The 25,152-nt window shown below is 47.5% G+C and overlaps 1 protein-coding gene across 4 annotated transcripts in view; it reads right to left on the bottom strand.

Moving 5' to 3' along the window:
* Positions 1-25,152, bottom strand: part of peak1 (pseudopodium-enriched atypical kinase 1) — a 179,530-nt gene that overhangs the window by 35,228 nt on the left and 119,150 nt on the right. For all 4 annotated transcript variants that reach the window (XM_063196774.1, XM_063196775.1, XM_063196776.1 and 1 more), the window contains one exon: positions 3,307-6,989. In XM_063196774.1, coding sequence (XP_063052844.1) covers positions 3,307-6,824 — 3,518 coding nt within the window. In that variant the 5' untranslated portion in view covers positions 6,825-6,989. The remainder of the gene's footprint in view (positions 1-3,306; positions 6,990-25,152) is intronic.

The following is a 25,152-nucleotide window of genomic DNA, read 5'->3' as shown; positions in this document are numbered from 1 at the left end:
TTAGCTGACGCTTTCATTTGTTCAAAGCGACTTACAGCTATTATTTTTCAGGGTATTGGTTACAGTCCCTGAAGCAATGTGGGGTTAGGTGCTCAAGGGCACTTCAGCCATGGATGGAGGTGTAGGGAGAGGTCGTGGGGGATTCGAACCGGCAACCCCTAGATTGAAAGACCAACTCTCTAACCACTAGGCCATAAATAACTAAAGTAGAGCAAAATAAACTAAAAAAATAAACAAAACAACACTCCCATTAAGAACTGTATAATTTTAATAAACTATTGTGTCTCTGATGAAGGATTTACTGTGAATTTGCATTGAACTCCATCGGGGCCGGGGTGCACAAAAAATAGTGTGTCACGACCCATGTCAGAGGGGCCTTGGCTAGAATCTACTGGTGTGGAATGGTATTGTGTGGTATGGTATGGTATGGTGTGGTGTGGCGTGGCGTGGCGTGGCGTGGCGTGGCGTGGCGTGGTGTGGTGTGGGGTATGGTATGGTATGGTATGGTATGGTATGGTATGGTATGGTATGGTATGGTATGGTATGGTATGGCATGGTGTGGTGTGGTGTGGTATGGTATGATATGTAGGGGGCCGTGCCATGGTGACATTTGGGAACCCCTATTCTAGAGGCCCCCTCAAGCTCCTCTGCCATAACTGTGTGACTAATTACTACTGATGAGCTGCCGGAATTTATGTTGAAATGAATTAGCTCCTGGTGGCGCTAATTGAGCAGTGAGTGGTTATGAGTGGTTAGGAGAGAAGACAAGGTAGGCCTACTAGAACTCTACAGTGCACTGGGGCAGTCACAGTCGCAACTCTTGAGGTGGAACAGTGAAGCCGGTACAGGGGCGCATTTCTCGAAAGCGTAGTTGCTAACTATGGTAGCTACTTTGTTGGCTGCAAAGCAATTTCCCATTGGCAACTACCCAAGTTGCTAACTGCTAACAACCACGCCTTCGAGAAATGCACCCCTGGTCTGGTTGCAGCTTTACATCATGTGGTCTGATGTACAGGTCTGATGACAGCGTTACAGCATGTGGTCCAATGTACTACTGCTTATTAGTGGGACCTCTCGTGACCCTTGCGGCGAAGTGACAGTGCAACTGGGGGTGGCCTGCTCATATCCGGTGACCCTTGCTGACACCTGCCATTTTGATTTATGGGTCTTATTATTAAGTGACAGGCAGGGTCAAGAAATACTCAGTCATGCAGTCAGTACGGTGCAGCTCATAGGAAGAGAGTAGGATAATGATGGAAATACCACAGACAGAGCTCTCTGATTGTGGGGTGTACTTAGAGGGTTTTCTCTGTCAGAACCCCAAAGTTGTTTATGCAAAAGTTGTTTCTGCTTTGTTATGTCTTTAGCGCTATTGATTGGCAATATAAATTAGCTGATTAAGTGTGAAAATCAGATGTGGTGTGCATGCATGCCCCATAGAATTCCATTTTATTGACGTCATAAAATGGTGGATGGCCACAGCATTTTAGTGACATAATATAATTGTGGATAGCTACAGCAGTGTTTCTCAACCTTGTTTTAGGTGAGGCACCCTTTCAATTCATGAAAAATTTCAGGGCACCCCAAACCAACAAGCCGTAACATGGCATCGCATCCGATACCACACAAGCTTAGAAAAGAAACACATTTTGAGACATCACACGACCTATGTTCAAAGTTGCACCTGACTGGGGCGATCTATATTTACTTTATTGTACATAAATGTAAGCTTAAAGTTTCCACTGACTAGCATTAACTTATCAATTTAGACAAATATGTATTATATTACATAATTTATTTTATCAGCCACGTTTCCGCGGCACCCCTGAGGGGGGCCCGCGGCACCCCTGTTGAGAAACACTGGGCTACAGCATTCAATATGAGACTCAGTAACACAGCCAATAATGACATGTTCTTTTTTAAAATATATATATTTTTTGGGAAAAAACAAAGGAGATACGCACTCCGCGCTTCTAAATTGACAATCCGGTGCAACCAGAGCAGGACTAAATAATACGTGCAAAGGGAAAAGAATCTGGTGCCACACGGTAAACTAACGTTTCGACATGCGTCTTCATGAGGACTCTGATGAAGACGCATGTCGAAACGTTAGTCTTACTGCACAGAAAAAATAAATAACAGAAAATGGACATCCGTGTGCCACCAGATTATTTTCCCTTTGCATATATTTTTGGGGCTTTTTATGCCTTAATTATGACAGACACAGTGAAGAGCGACAGGAAATTAGCGGGGGGAGAGAGAGGGGGAAGGGATGGGAAAGGACGCAGGCTGGAATCTAACCCGGGTCAGCCGCCCAGCAGACGAGTGACCTACCGTCAGCGCCACGGTAGGGCCATAATGAGATGTTTTTATCTCGTTAAAATCTGAAGGCTTAAAAGGGGAGGCAGTTAGAAAGCATACACCTTGAGCCTTGAAAAGCACGAAAGCACAAAGGCCTGTGAGGAGCCGGTAATGCCCCGTGTACATCGGGAGCGACCAACGCGAATGAAGCGACGGAAGTCATTCATTCTCTATGGAGGGTGCGCTACCAGCGCTACCGGAGTGAATTCGCCAGGGGCGAAGCTTCTTGAGCGACCAGGGCGACTTTTGACGATTAAACTCAAGCTAATCTTAAGCGAATTCGCTATGACGCTGTTCGGCGAAAACCAATCGGAACGTTCACATCGAGTATGTCCCAGGCTGTCAAGACAGAGCCGTTATGTGATTAGCTGAATCAGACTTGTCAGTGCAGCGTCCAGAGCGAATAAAACGAATTCATGGCGAAACTTCTTCAACTACCCCAGCTACCCGGTCACGTTGGTAGCGCTTGATGTACACGGGGCATAAGGAGTCTGACAAATAGGACAGCCAACTCCTCAAAATGAGAATTTACAGCTATTCCAATTCAAGGGAACACTGAAACTTTTCACTTAAAGAGCAGATTAGATTTGGCTGAGCAACTACCCTCTGTTCAACCAGAGATTTTACAATACACACCCCAGATAAAGTATATTGGCTGTGTTATGGGAGAGTATGCAATTATGTGAAAAGGATGGTTGGCTGCACTAACAATTAATTAAACAAACCCAAGACACAAAACACTGATGAGGCATTGCTGCTGCACACTGTGAAGGAAAATGTGTAAGCTATTGCTATTTCAGAAAAGACATGACGGTACATTGCACACCACTTAAAATATTACTGAAGCGACAGAGTAGTGAGACTAAGCCAGGAATTTAAAACACAGACTAGAGTGACAAATGGGACAACAAAGCCACAGAAGAAGGAAGAGACTACAGTAATTACCTCATAACTTTGCTGATCAGGAGACTTGCTCGACTCTTGGGCGGCGGCTGTCCTGGGGACAAGGGTCTTATGATGGGGCTCTCTCCTGCTGATGACAGCGAGGCGTCCCTGCACTCCTCGACACGCAGTTCGCCCTCCCCGTCGCCAGTGGCGCTGCTGTCTGGCTTGTAGGTGAATATGATGGTGGGCTTTTGGTTGGGGTCGTCCGTCTTGGCCTCGGCGAACCAGTGGTGGCGCTGCGTGGGGGGCGGAGGCAGCATGGTGATCACCGTCCCGTCCAGACCCACCAGCTTGCCTTTCTCCTTCTCCTTCTCTAGCTCCGCCTTCGCCTTCTGCTCGTCCTCCTCCTTCCGCCGGCGGAAGAAGCTCTTGAAGGATATCCAGCGCTTGGGCTTGGCGTCTTGACGCCTCGTATCGCCGCCACCTCCTGGACTCGTCTCTCCGTCGCTGGGGCGAGGGGACGCTCCGGAGGTCTTGGTCCAGTTGCTGAAGTGTCTCTGGAGAAGGTTGGTGGCGTGGTATGGAGAGGAGGTGGATCGTGGCGGAGGGAAAGGGGGATTCGCCTCCGCCTTGGGACTAGTTGGGGCTACGGCGGCAGATGCACTCTGGGACTTGGGCAGCTGTTTGGCCGGCGTGTCTTTCCTAGGTTTGGACAGGCATCCGTCCGTGGAGGAGAACAAGGACTTGGGCCTGCTGAGTGTGTCCCTGGTGGCATCAGGTGGCAGGGCGTAGAGCTCCTCTGCACTGCAAGCCTTGCTCTGTGACGACGACGGGGACTCGGGTGGGGACTGGGGTGGCTGGATGGAAGCCACGATCTGTGACAGCACAGTGCTGGCTTTCTCCCGCTGCCCAGTACCAGTACCAGTGCCAGTGCCACATGATGACATGGTGTCGGTGTTGCTGTCTTTACTGGCGTCTCCACTGGGCTTACGGCTCCGCCCTCCTGGCGTGGCAACACTGGGGCTGCATGGGGGAAGGGTGCCAGGCAGCGGAGAGGAGGCGATGATGGGGAAAACTGGAGATACAGGAGTGGTAGCTGGTGTGGCAACAACAAGGTCAGTAGTAGTAGTAGTAGTGGTTCTACAGTTAAAGTCCTCAGATCTCAGGGATGATCCCAAGCCACATGTGGCGTCCTCTGCGGCAGCCTTGTCCACTGCTATAGCCGCTTTGCTGCAAGGTGATTTCTCGTCGACAGAGCTTTGGACGCTCTCCGATGAGCCGATCTCCTCGTAGGTGTGACTCGTCACCCTGCTTCTGTCTCCACTTCCACCTCCACCTCCCTTGGGCGGAGGCAGTTCACCGCTGAGGCCCAGGAAGCTCTTGTACACGGCCAAGTTGTCGTAAGCGCTGGGGTTGATTACGATCGGGACTTTGACTGCATTTTTGGAGCTGCGGGCGTAGGCCGGCTCGTCGCGTATGATGATCGGGAAAGGAGGCATTCCCGCATTGTTGTAACTGTTGAACTTGATCTCGGACAGATTTGGGGACTTGACCGGCACCGTGCGAGATGAGGACATGCCGGCGATGGGGGAGGTGGGTGCGGACTTGTGGTGGCAGTGTCTGGGAGGCACAGAGGGGCCCGGAGCTCCCCCTGCAGACCCGGAGGAGGAGAGCAGCTCGACTTTTGGGATTTTCTGTCGAGGGCTCGTGCTGGACGTCCACACCTCTTGGTAGCGGATGGCACCAGGCCTCTTGTTGTGTTGAGAAGTGCTGAGAAGAGCAGACGAGTTTGCGGTGGACGGGGAAACTGGGGATGTTGGGATGTTGTCTGGCGTCGCGGGGGAGAGTGGTGACGCCGGGGACATTGGGGAAACTGCCGTGATCGACAGACTAATCTGAGATCCCGGGTAGGGCGGCGGGCTCAGTGGTCCCCCCTTTTGGGATTTCGGAGTGCTTTCTGGGGCGTAGCTTTCAGTGCTCGCCATCGACGCGGACACATCTACCACAGTGTAAGGCTTGCAAATGGGAGGCTTTTCGAGGTTGACTACTCGGTAAGGTTTGGCTTGTTCCTCTGTGGGACTGAAGCTGATTGTGATTGGCTGACCTGGGAGCGCCTGGGGGAGAGCGCCGCCCTCCCGCTGGATCGCCTCTTGGTCCTCCAGGCGAATGGCGAGAACAGCTTTGTGGGTCTCGTTGGCTTTGGGTGAACTCAAGGCCCTGCTGCTGTGCTGCTGAGGCTCAGTCTCCGCTGGAGTTGCCGGCGGCCCCCGGGCAACGGCCTCCCGAGGAGACGGCGAGTGCAGGCCGTTGCGGGAGAGAAACGGAACACTGCTAGTGCTAGACGAGGTGCGAGAATCGTCCTGCGCAGAGGACGAGGATTCGGGGGAGGTGGTGGATTCAGAGTTCGACAAAAACCCACTGCCTTGCAAGTCATTTTGTCCATACGGCATACACAGGCCTGATCCCCCGTTAGAGTTCATGGAGGGGTAGCCGTTGAGGATTTCATCATAGCTGTCGTCGTAGTCGACGGCACAGATGCGCTGCAGGGAGCGGTTTCTCAGCGGCACAGTGTTCCATTTCTTACCCGCGGCAAAGGGCACCGGGGACAAGGTTGCCGCGCGGAAGTTTGCAAAACGCGGTTGACCCCTCATTCGAATCTCCATGGCGAGGAGCTCCTCGTCGCTTTCATCCCAGCTCTCATGTTCATCATCGCCATCGCTGTCGCCCTCGTCATCATCATCTTCGTCATCGTCCTCCCCTTCGCTGGAAAACTCTGGGTAGCAGAAGCGGCCGCCTTCGGTGCTTATGACCTCCGCACTGTCACTGAGCGACACCCGTTTGGCTTGGCCACCGCTGCCACTGCCTAGGGCCAGGCACCCCGCGGCAGGAAGTCCCCTCTCTAGTGACTTCCTGTAGGAGGTGCTGACCCTCTCCAGGAAATTGTCCCTTGAACAACTGGTGCTGGGCAAAGACCCTAAGCCAGCGATCTCCTTCAGCACATCAGTGAGTCCGTTGTTGTTATTGCCGCTGGGTGTCCTGGGGCTGCAGAGACCGCCGCCGTAGCCTTCGATTTCACCCCCACAACCGCCGATTATTTCCCCTTCGTTGTTGTTTGGTCCACCGGCGGGCCTTTGGTGGTTGAGTCCGTTGCGATTCCACACGGTGAACGCGGAGGTTTTGCCCGGGGTGCCAGGGCTTTCGGCGGGGGGGCGCTCGTTTCCCTCGAGGTCCAGCCCGGTGGAGGAGCAGGGGAGCATCATGGTAGGCTTCACAGCGATGGTGGGCTTCTTAGCGACGGGCGGCCGGAACTGACCGGAGCGCGTCGTCGAGCCGCCACCGCTTCGTTGGGAGCCGCCCGTGAGGTTGGCGTTGGCCCTCGTGGTCCCGGTCCCTGGAGGGTGGCACTGCTGCTGAGACTGCGCTCGTTCGGCGGCGGCGACGACGGAGGCAACGGCGGTGGTGTGTCCACCTTTCCTGGCCGCGGCGTCGCTGGGGCGGTGCAGGCTCTTGGGCTTGAAGCAGTTCTTGCACTCACCCGGTTTCCACACGTGTTCAGTGAAGGTGTTGCAGGCGGACATGGCTGTTGTCCTGGTGTAGCGCCCTGGCCTGGTGCAGGCTCAGTGGACAGGAAAGCCCTCCATGGGCCCTGCGGCGGCAGAACGGACTCTTCCTCTTCCTCTTCCTCTTCTGTGGTACGCGGCTGCAGTCACAGAGCAGGCGTCCAAGCTGGGAGAAGGTCTAACCTGTGAGAAAAATAACAGATGGAAGAAGGGAGATGTTAGAATAATCCCATAATAATAATAATGGAATATGTTTTCCCACCATCTAAATTGGCATCACACTGCATTTTAAAAATAAACCAGTATGGTTATTCTGTATAAAAATGTTATACTATTTCTACTTCTTTCGCTGATGTACTTTTGATAATGTGGGATTGGATAGAGCATATGATTTTAGATGAGCACAACAATATACTTATAGAAAAAAAAAAACAGCACAAGCGGTGGAGATGTTTTGATTACAAATACTGTATACCCAGAGGCACAATGAAGTACCCGTAGCTAAATATATGGTTTACGATACATTCACACGGAAAAAAGATTACACCAAGACACAGACACACAAAGGTTTAAAGGGAAAAGGACATGCTTTGATTAAACCCAGACACACACATGCACACAAAAGAACCTTGCAGTGGCTCCCTCTATCCATGGGGTGGTGCTGTTTTACTAAGCTGGGCTAAGTGTGGTGATGATGGGGATGGTTGCCACTAGGTGGCAGAAGGCTGCCTTGCCTCATCATGAGGTGTATACGAGAGAGAGAGAGAGAGAGAGAGAGAGAGAGAGAGAGAGAGAGAGAGAGTTGAAGGCCCAGGGGGGTCACAAACACACAGGATCAGCCAGAAATTCTCAGCTCTATTTTTGGACCGTTACTCATCTCAACTGCAGGTAGCAATCAGTGGGACACGGCGAAGCTAAACAGTGATTGCTGAGCCCGCTGCAGAAAGCAGAAAAGCACTTATTTAGCCGGATTACATATTATGAGATCCCAGAAGGAGAACATGGAAATTGGAAGTTGGATGATTACATCTCATTATAGGGCTAATGAACTCTCCACGCCTCTAAAAACAGAAACGTTCTGTACCCACTCATTTAAAAAAAATCCTCTTCTGTGCCATAGGAAGTTGAACGACAAAGGGACACACATCATTAGGTCTACATGGTTTAACTGCTGAACAACACCAGAGTTTACTGTACGGTACATCATGCCAACTATCAGAAGGCTATGGACATGAATCTTCGCACAGGACATTCTGGGTAGGCTACAGCTCTGTTAATATGTCAGGCATGCCCATTCTGACAGCACATCCTGTTTATGAGCGAGGGAGCGGAGCAGGGCGAGGGTGATCCTCTTTCCTGGCACCGTCGGGTCACGCTTCCCTCTAACTCATGCAGCAGGGACCAGGGTTGCCACATGAGACTGGTGATTTCCAGCCCCCAAAAATACTCAAAATCCGCCTGGAAGAACTAAATCCCACCCAATTTAAACTAAATTATATTGATTTCTAAAGCCATAAATTTGTAGGAAAAAACTGCCCTTTTTAGCCTTTTTTTACCCACTGATGATCATTCTAAGCAGCATGATTGGGCGGGAAACCGGCCAATCTGGCAACACTGGCAGGAACTCCACATCCCACACGATGTCTCCTGTGAAATGTCCTCCGGTCTTTTCACTGTAGACAGCTGTCCCTTTCTCACCGTGGTTCCAATTATATACCGGAAATAGGTTCTTAAATGAAAAACAGCAATACTACTTGGATAACTGTCATCGAGTGAGGACCTCAACTCTGCTTGAAGCCTGATGCATGAGGACAGAGGGGAAATGCGGCGCTTCCGAATCTTTAAGAGGCTGAAAGACTCATCTGCCACAGTTGAATTGCCTGGTTTGATCCTGTGGGGTTTTTAAATGGAAAGAGGAGAAAAAAGTGCAAAATGGAAAATTTCTCGTCCATTTACAAATCACCTCTGTTGACCAGTCCACCCACTCGCCGCTTATGCATAACCGGAGGCAAACTCGCATGCAAAAATTCTAGTCTGAATCTGCAAGCTTCTGAGGCCCGCAATTAAAATGCACTTTTTATTTAATTGCACGTATAATTCCACCACAGTGAAATGCAAAGCAGTTTTTTCCCGACCTAAGGCAGTCGCTTTTTTCTTTCCGATGACGAATTAACTCCTCCGCCTAATTAAGAAAAGTTCAGGGGAAGCACTTCTAACTTTCATGGTGGAGACACTCAACAGTAGGTCATAGTTTTTTTGTGTTTGTCTGAGAGTCATTAAACCGGGAGGTGTACTCTCAGGATAAAACCACAGCCCTTACACAGCACTGTAGTCTCCAGAAAGTACTGTCGTCATGGCACATTTCTGGATCTCTGCATCAGCCCGGAAAGCCCTTTGTTGGCATCTCATTACTGTGGAACTGTGCTTAGGGAATTTCTGAACATTCTAGAAAAGAACGTCTTCCACAATACTTTAAAATTCTGGCCATTTAAACTACTCTACTCTACACTTGCTGTACCCAAAATGGGTGAGAATATGATTGTCTGCTCCATTGTCTGCCACTTAAGGTCTGGAAACGGGGGGGGAGGATTCGAATTGAGGAGCACAGTAGGGACTGGATGGCTAGAACCCACGGTGGGGACTGGATGGCTGTAGCAGAGTAGAGACTGGATGGCTAGAACCCACGTGGGGACTGGATGGCTGTAGCAGAGTAGAGACTGGATGGCTGTAGCAGAGTAGGGACTGGATGGCTGTAGCAGAGTAGGGACTGGATGGCTGTAGCAGAGTAGGGACTGGATGGCTGTAGCAGAGTAGGGACTGGGTAGCTGTAGCATAGTAGAGACTGGATGGCTGCCCCCTGTCAAGTGGGTAAGTGGGCTCTCGTGGAGCACCTGCTACCTCATGCTGCCACTGTGTAAAAGTGGGCCAGAGCACCTCACATAAGTAGGCTTTCAGAGAGCACAGACATGCTGGCAGCCAGTCTCTGACCCACTGCCAGTCACTTTTCCTTGCTAGCATAAAGAGAACAAAAAAAATCAACCGTGTATTTTCTGGCATATTGACATTGCGTTTCCAAATTTAAATGAGCTTGCAGGAAATTTGTTTTACGTGTACTTTCTCTCTCTCAGATCATTGCTTCAAAGAAGAAGATTTGCCTTGCTAAAAAGCTACGGTATTAGCAGTGAACAGAGGAAGGAAGGATAGCCTATCACTTAAAATGCATCCCAGTGTTTTGCTTGAGATGACCTTAACATCACTGAGGGAAGGAAATCCCTCATCCCAGCCCGTCGCTCACACACACCACACACCACCACAGAGATATGAACTCACTGCTTACTCACTCTGCACACATCTCTTCGGCAGTAGCTGCCGCCAGTGGACATCACATTACATTCCTTATACTCTCTCAAGAAGAGAATGGGGTTTTCTCAGGTATTTTCCAGGATATACAGCTCCAGGCCTTTTTATTAGAATACCATGAAAAAGTTGATTTATTTCCATAATTCCATCAATAATGTTAAACTGTCATGGATTGTAGATTCATGGCCCAGTTTTTTAACTATTCCAATCATTATTTTTTTTCTTTTTATATACGTTGGCCTTTCAGCTCAAAAAACCCATGAATTGGGGAATTCGCATTATTAGAATATTGTTATAAAATCAAATTTTTCTTCATCAAAATTCGGGTCACATTATATCAGTTGAAATTTGGTACTTTCTACATAACATGCAATGGTCAATACTTGGTTAGGACATTCTCTGTCTTCATAATGGCCATGATGCGTTTAACATTGAAGTCAATGGAAAAACAGTGCATGGCAGTTATGGAAGCCCAGATATCCTTGATGCTTTGCTGTCAGCTGTTCTTGTTTGTTGACCTGGTACCCCACACTTCACTCTTCAATATACCCTGTAGATTTCCATGCCACGTTTTGGTGCTAACTCACCAGTTTAATTCTAAATAACCAGAAATGAATCCCCATTGAAAATGAATGGGGTTTAATTTCTGTTGAGTTAGAATTAAACTGGTGAGTTAACACCAAAACGTGGCATGGAAATCTTCGGGTATATTGAAGAGGGAAGTGTGGGACACCAGGTCAGCTATACAAAAACAGCTGACGGCAAAGCATCAAGGATATCTGGCCTTCCATTACTCCCATGCACTGTTTCTGCCATTGACTTCAATGTTAAACGCATCATAGCCGTTATTATTAATAATATTAAGACAGAGAGAGTCCTAACCAAGTATTGAACATTGCATGTTGTGTAGAAAGTACCAAAGTTCAACTGATTTGATGTGCACTGATGTGAAACAAATTTTGATGAAGAAAATTGTGATTTTATTACAATATTCTAATGATGTGAATTCCCCAATTCATGGTTTTTTTGAGCTGGAAGACCAAAATGTGTAAAAATAAACAATTTAATGATTGGAATAGTTAAAAAACTGGGCCATGAATCTACAATCCATGACAGTTTAACATTATTGATGGAATTATGGAAATAAATCAACTTTTTCATGGTATTCTAATAAAAAGGCCTGGAGCTGTATATATTTTATCTTGTTCTGAGCAGACCTGAATTTACTCCAAGTCTAAAACATTAGTTTTAGACCACTTACTTACATTTTGTGATAAGAGCACAGAGCTGACCTGAATGCACTCAAACTCTAATATATTTGGTTTAGACCACTTACATTTTGTAAGGGCAGTCACGGGTAAGAGGTTAGGGCATCAGACTTGTAGCCCACAGGTTGCCTGTTCGACTCCCGACCCGTCAGGTTGGTGGGGGGAGGAATTACACAGTGCTCTCCCCCATCCTCCTCCATGACTGAGGTACCCTGAGCATGGTATCGTCCTGCTGCACCGCTCCCTTTCGGCGCCATTGGAGGCTGCCACCTTACACAGGTGAGGCATAAATGCAATGATGTTGTGTGCAGTGTGCACTTGTGTGCTGTGTCACAATGACAATGGGAGCTGGACTTTCCCAGTTGGGCTTTATGTATTTAATTAGGGCACAGTTCTGCAGTGCTAAACTGTCCTGTGGTTCAGGACAGGAAGGAAATTAGGGTCTCTCCCCAAATAAAAAAGCCAGCTATACAATCCGAGTGAGTGATGAGTGATTGTGCACCTCTTAGTGACGTGAGTAACACAAGAGAGGGTGTGACGGCCTGGATGGCCTGGCCTGCCGAGCTGAGGGCATGAAGGTCAGATCCTGTACGAGGCACAGCGCTGCGGTAACACCGTCGGCTACGCCCCCCCCGCCCCGCTCGCACAATAAGACAGGAACACCCAGCGGACCGGGGTCATTGAGACACACACACACACACACACAGACACAGACACAGACGCAGACACAGAAAGAGATGCAAACACAGACAGAGACACAGACACAGACACACACACACACACACACACACACACACACACACACACACACACACACACACACACACACACACACACACACACACACACACACACACACACACACAGTATCGACGGGGGTTATTCACAGCCACCCCAGCTGAGAAAGATTTATTCCGCAAACATGACTTTTCGGGTCACCCCGGTTCAAACAATGAGCGAGTGACTCAGGCTTTTAAAAACAAGTTCATTACATGGGGAAAAGAAAAGATCCCCATTATAAACCACGACTCGTGACAATTTCTGGCCTACATTAGCCGTCCAGTTTTATCAGATTGTAGAAAGGTCTGAACAGTCAGGAGGTAATTGCCCACTTTTCTCAATATGACCTGTCAAACTAAATATTTCACAATACAAAATAGATAGAAAAGAAAAAGAAGAAGAAAAAAAAAAGACTCAAAACAGTATTATTATCATCGTTCAACTTCCAGAAAAATAGAATAATATCCGACAAAAAATAGTTGAGTAAAAAAATGTCTATGACTCAACCCAGAAATGTCTAGTACATCCTCGACCTCCCTGACTGAATTACAGAGTTCACTGTTGAGTCAGTCGTGGAACCAAACAGGGAAGCCGACAGAGGGGGACAAAAAAGTCAGTTTCCCCGGGCTCAAGGAGACAGGAGGCCCAGATTTAGGTCCTCATTACATTGTATGTATTAGGCATGAGGGCCCTTTCAGATGACTTTTTTCCCTGGGCCCTGCAAATGTCTAGCACAGCCTCCACCTCCTTGACCCCGAGTGACAGAGTCCACTGTTGAGTCAGTAGGGAAGACCAAGACAATGCCTCTTATGGGCCTCTTGTCCAGCTCATGCCCCAACTAACTGAGGGGGCTGGCCAGAGACTCATCACTTAGGTTTCCCAACAACAGCGAATTCCGCCTATTCTATTCTCTAGCGGCCACACAATCATGTTGTTTTATAACCTGGCGTGAATGGATGACAACTCCCAGGTCCCGTGGCCTACTTTATATCTGCCCAACCAGATTCGTGATGCTGTCTGTCCCTACAAATCGCTGTACAATTTATTTATTTATTATGCGTGAAACCACAGATGCGAACATCCCACTGCTTACAACGACGATGAGCACATTTGCTTTTGTAAATGTTCAGGAAGTAGAAAAACACACAACGAGATTCTTTTCAGAGACCAGACAAAACAATGATTTAAAAAACAATGGTGTCGCTTGTTTTTGGGTCAGCAAAACATCATTCATTGGATGGAGTTCATCCTGAGGTGAAATGGCATCCGATTTAACTCCCTGGCAACGATCAACTTTAGGCCAGTGTCTAAATCAATCCATACACTAGTAAGTACTTTCAGTTGTCATTTGGAACAAACACTTTATTTTTAATGGATCATGTAACTTAGGTCAAAGCAAAAAATGCAATGTCACATTATCATGTTTTCTCTTCGTCTCCAATTGTGTTTTATAATAATGTCTTTATAGATGAGGAATTTCATTTAAAAAACTGAAAATCACAAAACAGGAGGAAACAGGAGGATGATACAAGGACAGGGGAAGCGATTAACTGAAATGTTTTGAGATATCCAGTAAGTGCAGTGAGAGAGGTATCGATCTCTGGCATTGTGCTGCTGTGGTCTAGGCATAGTTCCAGCTCGCCATCTCATAGAGGTTCACATCAGGCCTGGACTGGGGCAGAATATCAGGCCGGGCATTTCAGCAAAGACTGGCCTGCCAGGCTTTGACAGAGTCAATGAAGCCTGTGACATTTTTTTTAGTGATGTATTACAAGCTATTTTGACCACAACAGCCAAAATGAATATTTACCACAAATCTGACTCCGAGAGGTGCGCTGCAGCGGCATGAGGAATGATACCACTACACCAGGGGGAGGACCAGGACAAAATCATCAACAGTCCACCGGGAAAATGCCCTGTATGCCATATGACCAATCCAGCCATGGTTCAAATAAGGCCGTTTTAGCAGCGAGCGATGGGGGTACAGAGGTGCGAATAAAATGCTGCCTTGCCGTGAGTGAGGACACTTTCCATCACCTCCTTTAACACCCTCTCCTCTCACCATCTCCGTTATATGACCTTCAGCGGCTTTTAAATGGGCGAAGTAAAACATTGGCTTTTAATGCCACCGTTTAAAGTTTTATTGAGGTACATTATCTGTCCAGATGTATGATGATAGCCTTAATAATTACCACAGTATAATATGAGGCAACAGGCCGGTCTGGAGTAAATGGAGGGTTACTAACTGTCCTCAAGTGCTCTCTGTCAGGGCTGTGACTGTGCCGCCCGCGCGGGGGCCATTTGTATCTGTCTCTTGAAAAGACTCCGAAAAAAATGAATGTGTAAGATACTGATGGAAAAATGGGCCTTTACCATTACCAGTGCCATTTTTGGCACTATTTAACTCATTTCATCCCAAGACACCTGCCAAAAAAACGCCTTCTGAATGCCTTAGCCCATTTTGGGAAAAGGTGCCCTCTGCCTAGTAAAACCTAAATATCTCAGCCTCCGAAGCACATAGAAAAATGAAATAAGTTGCATTTAAAAGCTAGTACCCTCATTTTGCATTGGAAGGTGCTCATTCAGCTCTAACGTACCCACATTTTAATAAATAAAAAAAAAGCCTGAAATCTGAATACAGTGTTTATCAGGCTAAAATGGGTTGAGACAGGAAGTGCGTCATACTAATTTACAATGATGATGATGATTATGGTAAGTGCGTGATCATGCCAGAGTATCACTTCACATACAGAGACAAACATCACTATTGAGAACTACAGTATGGTATGTTTTGATAGCACCAGGTGTAGAAAATGAAAAATGAAAGTCAACTGTCCAATTAATTACTTTTGGACTCCAGAAATGATTCAAGTCAACAACAAAGTACGTTCTGCCTGTTATGTAATGGGGTTACAAAGGGATGCATGGGAGTCTATGGTGAAAAAAAAAACAACAACAGCACAACTGTTTACCCCTCCATAAGATATCTGTCCCCACTGCTTAGCTTCAAGGCTTGTCTGCTAAGGCTTGCCTCAACCATGAAATCTCTGTGGCGAGGGCCTGACTCTCAGGAGGCCGCCGGGAGACAGAGGCCACACTTAAAGGGCTGTGAATGAGGTGGGATTAAACGCTACTGTGGCACTGCCATCCATCAGACGGGGCCGTACTGAGAGACGCTGCCATGCCACAATGTTTACTTTTCGCCTCAAGCTAATGAATGGCCCAGGGGCAGGCACGCAGCATTAATAGACTCTAAAAAAGGATATACATATATATACAGCTTGTTGACATAAATCACTTGCTTTTTTTAATCAGGACTTTACAGTACGTGCCAAAAGCCCACATACAGTACAACACAGACATTACACAAACAGTTACTAGTCTACGTACTGTGTACACACCCAACAAATTCAACAGAGCTTGTTTATATTCTGCTGTTTAAGAGACTGGCGACATGTACTGTACTGTAAAGAGACCTGCTGATGCGTTGGACTGCACTGATGAAGCTCTTACAGTAGGACCGAAACGTTTGTAATGCACCCCCACTAGGTAGCGCTTTATTTTATTTTTGTTTAAGTTGATGGATTAAACACCTTTCCTGCATCGGCAACACTTGGTGTGTGACTTCCTCCTCCGGTGCGTAGGACCACTCACTGCTGTTAAAACATGCGGCTCTGGGTTTGTGAATAGAGTATGCAGCACTAAAATCGCTCGAGACAAAGGCGGTGTTGCGCTGGGGGGGGTCTGACCTGAATATTGTGCTAGCGCAGTGGTTCTCAAACTTTTCCCATCACCCCCCACCCCCGCCACCCCCCTTCGGAGGGTCTGGATGCCTCCGCGCCCACCCAAGCAACAGCAGTACTCGTGCAGACTGATTTTACAATTTTCCTATGCTATTCAAATTCATGACAATTTATAATATAATGCTTATTGGAGAGACAGGAAATAATTTCCCTGAGGGAAAAAGCCAAAATCAAATGTCACACGCCCCCCCTGCCATGCCTCCGCGCCCCCCCAGGGGGGCTTGCGCCCCTCTTTGAGAACCACTGTGCTAGCGTGACATATACTACAGCCGAGGTCCTGGCTAGTGAATTATCAGATGCCACCGGCAGCAGAGCAGCCGCCGAGACGGCACCGGCACAGTGCAAGGCGGGAAGGAAATGGACCGTACAACAGCGAAGGGAAGCGGGGCTCCTTGTAACTGTGGAGGCTGAGTTATGGCTATCTTTCTGCCTCCTTGTCACAGACACACACACACAGGCACACAGATGGGGGGCTGAGTTATGGCTATCTTTCTGCCTCCTTGTCACAGACACACACATAGGCACAGGCACACAGATGGGGGGCTGAGTTATGGCTATCTTTCTGCCTCCTTGTCACAGACACACACATAGGCACAGGCACACAGAGGGGGGGGGTGGGGTGGGGCTGAGTTATGGCTATCTTTCTGACTCCTTGTCACAGACACACACATAGGCACAGGCACACAGAGGGGGGGGGTGGGGTGGGGCTGAGTTATGGCTATCTTTCTGACTCCTTGTCACAGACACACACATAGGCACAGGCACACAGAGGGGGGCTGGCAGGATTTGAAAGGACACGTCCAGGTGACGAATGTGCCCCAGAGCACATCACTCTCAGCCTGGTCCACAGCAGGACAGGAGCACAGGGACAGAGTCAGGGCACGGGGGCAGAGGCCACAGAGCAGAACTGACTGGAGCTGGATTCTGCTGTCCAGCAAATAAGCTGCCTCTGCACTGGCAGACACACATAAAAACACAGGTACAGACAGAGACTCACACGAGCACACAGACACACACACATACACACAGACGTGTGCACATGCATGCACACACGCACGCATGCACGCATGCACGCACGCACACACACACCCGCACCCGCACCCGCACCCGCACCCGCACACACACACACACCCTCTGAAGCAGACACCATAAGTGGGTGGTTGACGTTTAAGGGCGTAACGCAAAACATTTTTTTTTTTTCAAATTCCTGAAAAAAATGATGGATAAAATTTGGAAAAAAAATAGAAAAAAATAAAGCACTTAGTGGTCTGTGGAATTTCACCTTATTTTTGCCATTTTTTGGGAAAATGTGTCCTGCATCAACACATAGCATAGGCATGTCACACCGCAGGAAAATGGAGTCACACCACAGGGAATTCACTGCATTATGGCCATTTTAATCCTTTTGTATACATGACTGACATCTGAGCTCATGCTAACTTGATAATGATATTGTGTTTAATCTTAATATGTGTTTTCATTAATAAAAAAACTTTTTTTTTCCTCCTATAAGAGCAGTCACACCACAGGACACCATAAAATGAACCTAAGCATTGCGTGACAGAAAGATTGCAATATGAAGACATATTAAGAGGTTAAGAGTCACCTTAAACTTCCACAGCACTCTCCAATAACTGAGGTACTGACTGGTTAGGAGCCAGTCTTTAAGACCCTTGTAGTTGGCCTTGCAGCTGCCCATTCACAAACATTGACATACATGTCACCCCACAGGACGCAATTTGTGTTACGAAATTGAACTTGAATTGGACATGAAGGAAGCAAAAAAAAAAATGAACCATCATCACCACATACAGTACAGCACATGGCCAATTCAGCTGGGTGTTCAGCTAACTAGCTGACAGATACGGCACAAGCAGCACACACAGGCAGGGAAGCCGACAAGGGTGGACAAAGGGGTCAGTTGTCCCGGGCCCAGGGAGATGGGGGGGGCATAATTGGGTCCTCATTAACTTACATTGTATGCATTGGGTAAGGGGCCTTTTTCGGAGGACTTTGTCCTGGGCCTGGGCACTCTGTCAGCGGCCTTGCACACAACCTTGACATTTCGCTGCTCTCTATCTGCTTCTCGGCGAGGAATGTGTTAGTATGTGTGTGGCGCTGCATAATTATCACTGCGTTGGTGGTGAATATCAAAACAGAGACAGCAAGTCTGGCATGACTGGATACAAGGGACTGATTACATGTGCACAGAGCCATCGCTTGAAACTCGCTGCATATGTGTGTGTGTGTGTGAAAAAGTGGGCGAGAAAGAGTGTGTGTATGTGGGTGAGAGAGAAAGTTGTGTGTGTGTGTGTGTGATAGAGAGAGAGAGACACAAACAGGGAGAGAGAGAGAGAGAGAGAGAGAGAGAGAGAGAGAGAGAGAGAGAGAGAGAGAGAGAGAGAGAGAGAGAGAGAGAGAGAGAGAGAGAGAGAGAGAGAGAGAGAGAGAGAGAGAGAGAGTGTGTGTGTGTGTGTGTGTGTGGTGTGTGTGTGTGTGTGTGTGTGTGTGTGTGTGTGTGTGTGTGTGCGTCAGTGAGCGTGCGTGAGCGTGTGTGTGTGTGTGTGTGTGTGTGTGTGTGTGTGTGTGTTTACACACTACTAGGCTTTGAGGGTGTGATTTAATGTGAGGTGAGACCCTGATTTACGGGCAGCCCCTGAGGGCCGGGGCAGGAATGCTGCGGCAAGATGCTGGCTACAGCCAGGCCACAGCCACACAAGTAGGAGAGTGGAGTGCAAATATGGGCCAAGGACTATGTGGACATGTGTGTGTGAGGGCGTGGAAGTGGTGTGTGTGCGTGTATCTGTACCCGTGTGCATGTATGTGTGTGTGTGTTTATTGTTGTGCATGCTTGCGTGTGTGTGTGTGTGTGTGTATCTGTACATGCAAGCATGTGGGTGTGTGTGTGTTTATTGGTGTGCATGCTTGCGTGTGTGCGTCCGTACGTGCATGTATGTGGGTGGGTGGGTGTTTATCTTGTGCATGCTTGTGTGTGTGCACATGTGTGTGCGCATGTGTTTGTGCGCGCGCGCTCGCGTGTGTGTGTTTATCTGTACGTGCATGTATGTGGGTGGGTGTGTGTTTATTGGTGTGCATGCTTGTGTGTGTGTGGTGTGTGTGCATCTGTACGTGCATGTATGTGGGTGGATGTGTTTGTGTGTGTGTGTGTGTGTGTGTGTGTGTGTGTGTGTGTGTGTGTGTGTGTGTGTGTGTGTGTGTGTGTGTGTGTGTGTGTGTGTGTGTGTGTGCGTGTGTGTGCATATGAGTGTAGACCAGTCTGTGTCAGCACAGCACCAACTCAAATCCTGCTCCAGTGTACACTATACCCACATCTAAAACCCAACACTGTCTACAGTCTGAGCACAAACACATTTCCCAACACGTCAAAATAAGAGCGTGGAGACTTGGCCTTATTTATGCACGGCCTCATTTCAACGAGTGCTAATTAAGAGTCTTTTGGGAATCACTTCTCACTGCGAAATTAGGACGATAAATACGTACATCATGTCTAAAGCCGCCGTGCCGTACTGTACGCTGCACTAGTGTGGGATAAAGCTGCAGACCCGGAGTGGGCGGAGCGCAAACCACTCATTATGGCGACGGTTTGACTTTTTCACCCTCTCTCCCAAACAATCCATTTGCACACGGAGAAATACACACACACACACACACACACACACACACACACACACACACACACACACACACACACACACACACACACACACACACACACACACACACACACACACACACACACACACACACACACACACACACACACTACATAAAAACAAACACAACCATCCAGATTCAGGCAGACACAACCTAGCCAGTAGCTGCGCTAGAGAACCACATCAGAAAGAAGTATGGTCTAGCTGGTGCGCCCTGAGGGTATTCCAACAAGTGAGCCTTGAAATAATTTTCTGACAGTCAAAACAATATTTGTGTGTGTGTGTGTGTGTGTGTGTGTGTGTGTGTGTGTGTGTGTGTGTGTGTGTGTGTGTGTGTGTGTGTGTGTGTGTGTGTGTGTGTGTCTGTGTGTCTGTGTGTGTGTGTGTCTGTGTGTCTGTGTGTCTGTGTGTCTGTGTGTGAGCGTTACTGTTGACTATTTATTTCAGTTGTATTGTTTATTGGGTCAGAGGTGGGCCCCAAATATTTGCGAAAGCATCATGTGGGCCCCAAGTTGAAAAGGTTGGAGACCCCTAGTCTGGACGATCATTATAAGCAGGAGCATTCTGCAAGTCTTTCAGGTCCCTCTGCATGCAATATAGGGAAGTACTACAACCAATCAGGAAATAGGGAAGTACTACAACCAATCAGCACACTGAGTAGGATAATGTAAACAGGATGCACTTCATAGTGATTGGCTGTCCAGCCGTAGACTAAGACCTGACCGATATATCGGCCCCACCGATATATCGGGCCAATATTTCGCTTTTTTGGGATATCGGAATCGGCCATACTTTCAATACATTTCCACCGATTAAGTTTGTATAACTTTCACAACCAATCTTGCAGCTGTTTCGTTCTGAATGCATCTTCTGTATCTGCATCTGCATCTTCTGTTCATGTACACTTTTGGGGGGGGGACACCGCTGGCGACGTGTTACCCTCCATCTCTCTTTTCTTTCTTTGCCCCCAAGGAATACAATGACACTGTACTAGGCAGAGAGACTATGGACACTAAGGGACACTTTACTAGCCACTTGTCCTGGCTTCTATGTGCCACTCAGCTAAGGCACATGCAACACTGTGGACACTTTATTTTATTATTATTTTTGGTGTGTGTGTATGTGTGTGTGTGTTTGTGTGTGTGTGAGAGAGAGAGTGTGTGAGAGATATGCCTGGGCAAATGTATGTAACAGTGAGCTATATATGGTTATTTTATGTCTAAGTATGTGTGTAACAGTGAGCTATATATGGTTATTTTATGTCTAAGTACGTGTGTAATGTCTTGTGAGCAATGTCTTTATTAATGTATATGTGTAAGCTACTTGACACCTTAATTTCCCCCTGGGATCAATAAACGATACTCTACTCTACTCTACTCTACTCTTGTGTTCTGCTCTCCCCACTTTCAGTCCATGAGAGACTAAATATATAGTATATATAATAATAATTTATATTTCATGAAATTTTATTATGAACAATATTTCTATATATCGGTTTCACATATCGGTTATCGGCCTCCCATTTCCATGAATATCTGTATCGGTATCGGCCCTGAAAAAACCATATCGGTCGGGCCCAACCGTAGACCGATGCTTTCACAAGGATAATGGACCATCACTAGATGCTAACACACACACACACACACACACACACACACACACACACGCACGCACGCACGCATAATGACACCCACCCCTCTTTGTTGAGTCAATGTTTGTTGAAGGCATGTTTCAGGCAAACTTGGAGCCAAAACAAAAAACAAAAATGGGCAATCACCACAAATCGCAACAACACCAATCCAGTGTGTGGTTGGTGTACTCTGAATGCACACTTTTAGACAGTCCCCCATCTGTCCAGTCTCTGCTAGCCGACAGGCACACAAATACACAGACAGACACCCCTCTTTGTTGAGGTGAGGAGCTACAGGCTAAGTTAGAGAGAGAGAGAGAAAAAAAAACCTCAATGAATTGGGCAATCACCAGCCCAAGATCATAGCACACCGTATCAAGGCCAATCCAGTGTGCGGCTGGTCTACTCTGAATGCACACCAAAAGCTCAGACAGTTCCCCACCTGCCCAGACATACACAGACACCCCTCTTTGTTGAGGTGAGGACTGAGAGCTCCAGACCAAGATAAAGAGAGAGAAAAAAATCTTCCAGACCAGAAAAAAAATTCTAGCATACAGCACAACAACCGCTACAAGGCCAAATCAGTGTCTGTCTGGCCGGTCGACTCTGAATGCACAGCAGCAGTTACCGGGAAGACAGCTCCCCACCTGCCCCTGCTCTCATATTAATGACGGCTTTGTGCTTGTGAGTGTGTCTGCTTTGGCTTTGTGCTTGTGAGTGTGTCTGCGCTTCTAAGGACACCTGCTGCTACTCTGGGTCCAGCCAACACACAGACAGCCCCCCCCCAGGGAGGAGCGCACCATGGCAGGCAGACCAATCAGAACTGGACCTGGCACATGGTGCTGGAGCTGAACCCTGGATGGCGGACTTCAGTCTGGCGAACCAATGCTCATCTGAGCAGCTCGGTCCAGTACCTCGGTGTGTGTGTGTGTGTGTGTGTGTGTGTGTGTCTGTGTGTGTGTCTGTGTGTGTGTCTGTGTGTGTGTCTGTGTGTGTGTGTGTGTGTGTCTGTGTGTGTGTCTCTGTGTGTGTCTCTGTGTGTGTCTCTCTGTGTGTGTCTCTCTGTGTGTGTCTGTGTCTATGTCTCTGTGTGTGTCTCTGTCTGTGTGTGTCTCTGTCTGTGTCTGTGTGTGTGTCTGTCTGTCTGTGTCGATGTGTCTCTGTCTCTGTGTCCCTGTGTGTGTGTGTGTGTGTGTGTCTGTGTCTCTGTCTGTGTGTGTGACTGTGTGTGTGTGTGACTGTGTGTGTGTGTGTGACTGTGTGTGTGTGTGTGTCTGTGTGTGTGTGTGTGTGTGTGTGTCTGTGTGTGTGTCTGTGTGTGTGTCTGTGTGTGTGTGTGTGTGTGTGTGTCTGTGTGTGTGTCTGTGTGTGTGTCTGTGTGTCTGTGTGAGTGTGTCTGTGTGTGAGTGTGTCTGTGTGTGTCTCTGTGTGTGTGTCTCTGTGTGTGTGTCTATGTGTCTGTGTGTGTCTGTGTGTGTGTCTGTGTGTCTGTGTGTGTGTCTCTGTGTGTGTGTCTGTGTGTGTGTGTCTCTGTGTGTGTGTCTCTGTGTGTGTCTCTGTGTGTGTGTCTCTGTGTGTGTCTCTGTGTGTGTCTCTGTGTGTGTGTGTCTCTGTGTGTGTGTGTCGGTCCAATCCCTCCATAATGAAAGAGGACAGGGCATGAGCATGACTGGCAAAATTGCACGGTTGTGACCGTGCCACTAAACAGAAGAAGAATGCTTCTTGCCATTCATTTCACCCCATTCCGAGGTCCAGTTGGACCGGAACCATGCTGAGTGAAGATTCAAGCTGTTGCCAGTTTCACTTTCACACTTCTACCGAACTAGATGAGTTCTAGAGGACTGTTGCAAATGTTAAAAAAAGACCAAGGTCAACTCAAGTCTACAGATGATTTCAGTCACAAAGGTCTTCAAGAGAACTGTAAAGAAATCCTACACACTGTCCATTCCACTAAAAAAACTTCAGTGCAATGTTTCGGTCATCCTACCTTCTTCAGTTAAAGTGTAACTGGGATAATATCCTACGGACCTGTCCAACTACAAAGGTATGTAAAAGTGTTATTTTAAACAGTCACAAAGATCTGCAGTGCCATTACAGAGCACCTGAGATCTGGATGGAATGTCATGGTATTGTCTGTGTTGTAGTGTGTGTGTGTGTGTGTGTGTGTGTGTGTGTGTGTGTGTGTGTGCGTGCGTGTGTGTGCGCGTGCATGCGTGCGTGCGTGTTGCTCATTGCTTCACGGGAGTACAGTAGCTTGTGTGCAGGTGATGCTCGCTTGCTTAATTGGCCCGTCATGGGCATGAAAGCCATTCTTCGTGCCGCCATTGTTCTCCCTTTCCTTACCGGCAAACTTTGCAGTTTCGCCTTACGTTGCAAAAATGTTTAACTGATTCATCCTTAACATGCACTTTTAGCTTTTACCACTGAAACACAGATTTATCACATTCTCTTTGATTAAATATGAATCATATGTAAAGTAAATGAACACATTATCATTTGGAAGACTTCGGTCTGTATGCCTTCATGTGTATCTGCTGTACGAGTCTGGTGGTTCTAAAAGAAAGAGAACGTTTAATCCAAGTTAGTGTCTTTCGGATCAGGGGTGCGTTTCTCGAAAGCGTAGTTGTTAGCCAGTTGGCAACTTGGGTAGTTGTCAATGGAAAATTGCATTGCAAACAGCAAAGTAGCTAACACAGTTACACACACTCATTCTGCATGTAAGATTTAAGGGTTGGGGGAACACATGATTGAACTGAGAACATTGCCACAATATTACTCCATATTTTACGAACTGATTATTAACTGTGTACCATACCGAAAGTTCTTTGAACGTGGCTTTTGGTGAATGTTACACTTTTCAGCAACACAGTCTCAGAGGTCCAATGTTATTATAAGATCAACTGAAGTCGGCATAAAAAATCTATTCAGTTGTATGCTTGTGGCAACATTCCCTACAAAATAAAAGAAAAACTATCATGGAGGTTTTGAAAAGAGTGTGCATCTTTTACAAGCGGTTACATTTTCAAAGCCAAGAAAGGTAAAGAACTTTGTACCCGAGAAAGACCTGAAACCGTGTATGAATTATTAGCAGCAGCAGGACTAATGAACCCCTCCAGTTTAAAGTGTGTGCATGTTCAACACTTCTGAGGCTGACTGCTGACTCGGTGGCAGTGTTTAGTGTTTAGTGGAACGATAGCTGCAGTGCTATTGACCTTCATGGCAAATCCGGCAGCAATTCTCTGACAGTGAACCATTTAATCCTGTCAGAATGAAATCCCGCTCATGATAAAAAGGCCTTGATGTCTTTTTTCATAAACTGCACTGGAAGCGAGAGGGGGGGATGATGATGATGATGATGGGGGAGAGGGAGAGGGAGAGGGGGAGAGAGGGAATGAGAGAGAGAGAGAGAGAGAGAGAGAGAGAGAGAGAGAGAGAACAGAGATAGAAAAAAACAGAGATACAGAGAGAGAGAGAGAGAGACAGAGAGAAAACAGAAACAGACAGACATAGAGAGAAACACAGAGAACGAGAGAGAGGGAAGAGCTGAGCCCATGACAAAATAGTGAAAAAAGGGAAACATAATTGAAGACCTGATCACGTCCTCACTGGGACAGAACACCCGGGTGGCAGGCAGGCAGGCCGTCATTATGGAGCCTCATACAGGCTGAATAGACAGCCTCAGCCTCCGCCCATGAAAGTTTTAAGATGCGATTTGCTGATGGTTTAAAGCTGGGAGGAGGCGTGATTAAAGAGCTCCATACCGACATACTGGCAGAATGGAGATGTGTGATAAATTGTGTGTGTCTTGTGTGTATGTGTGTGTGTGTGTTT

Source organism: Engraulis encrasicolus, chromosome 4 (assembly GCF_034702125.1).
Source record: "Engraulis encrasicolus isolate BLACKSEA-1 chromosome 4, IST_EnEncr_1.0, whole genome shotgun sequence".
NCBI classification, from domain to species: domain Eukaryota; kingdom Metazoa; phylum Chordata; class Actinopteri; order Clupeiformes; family Engraulidae; genus Engraulis; species Engraulis encrasicolus.
The sequence above is the reverse complement of the archived record's forward strand: the minus strand, read 5'-3'. Positions and strand labels throughout refer to the sequence as shown.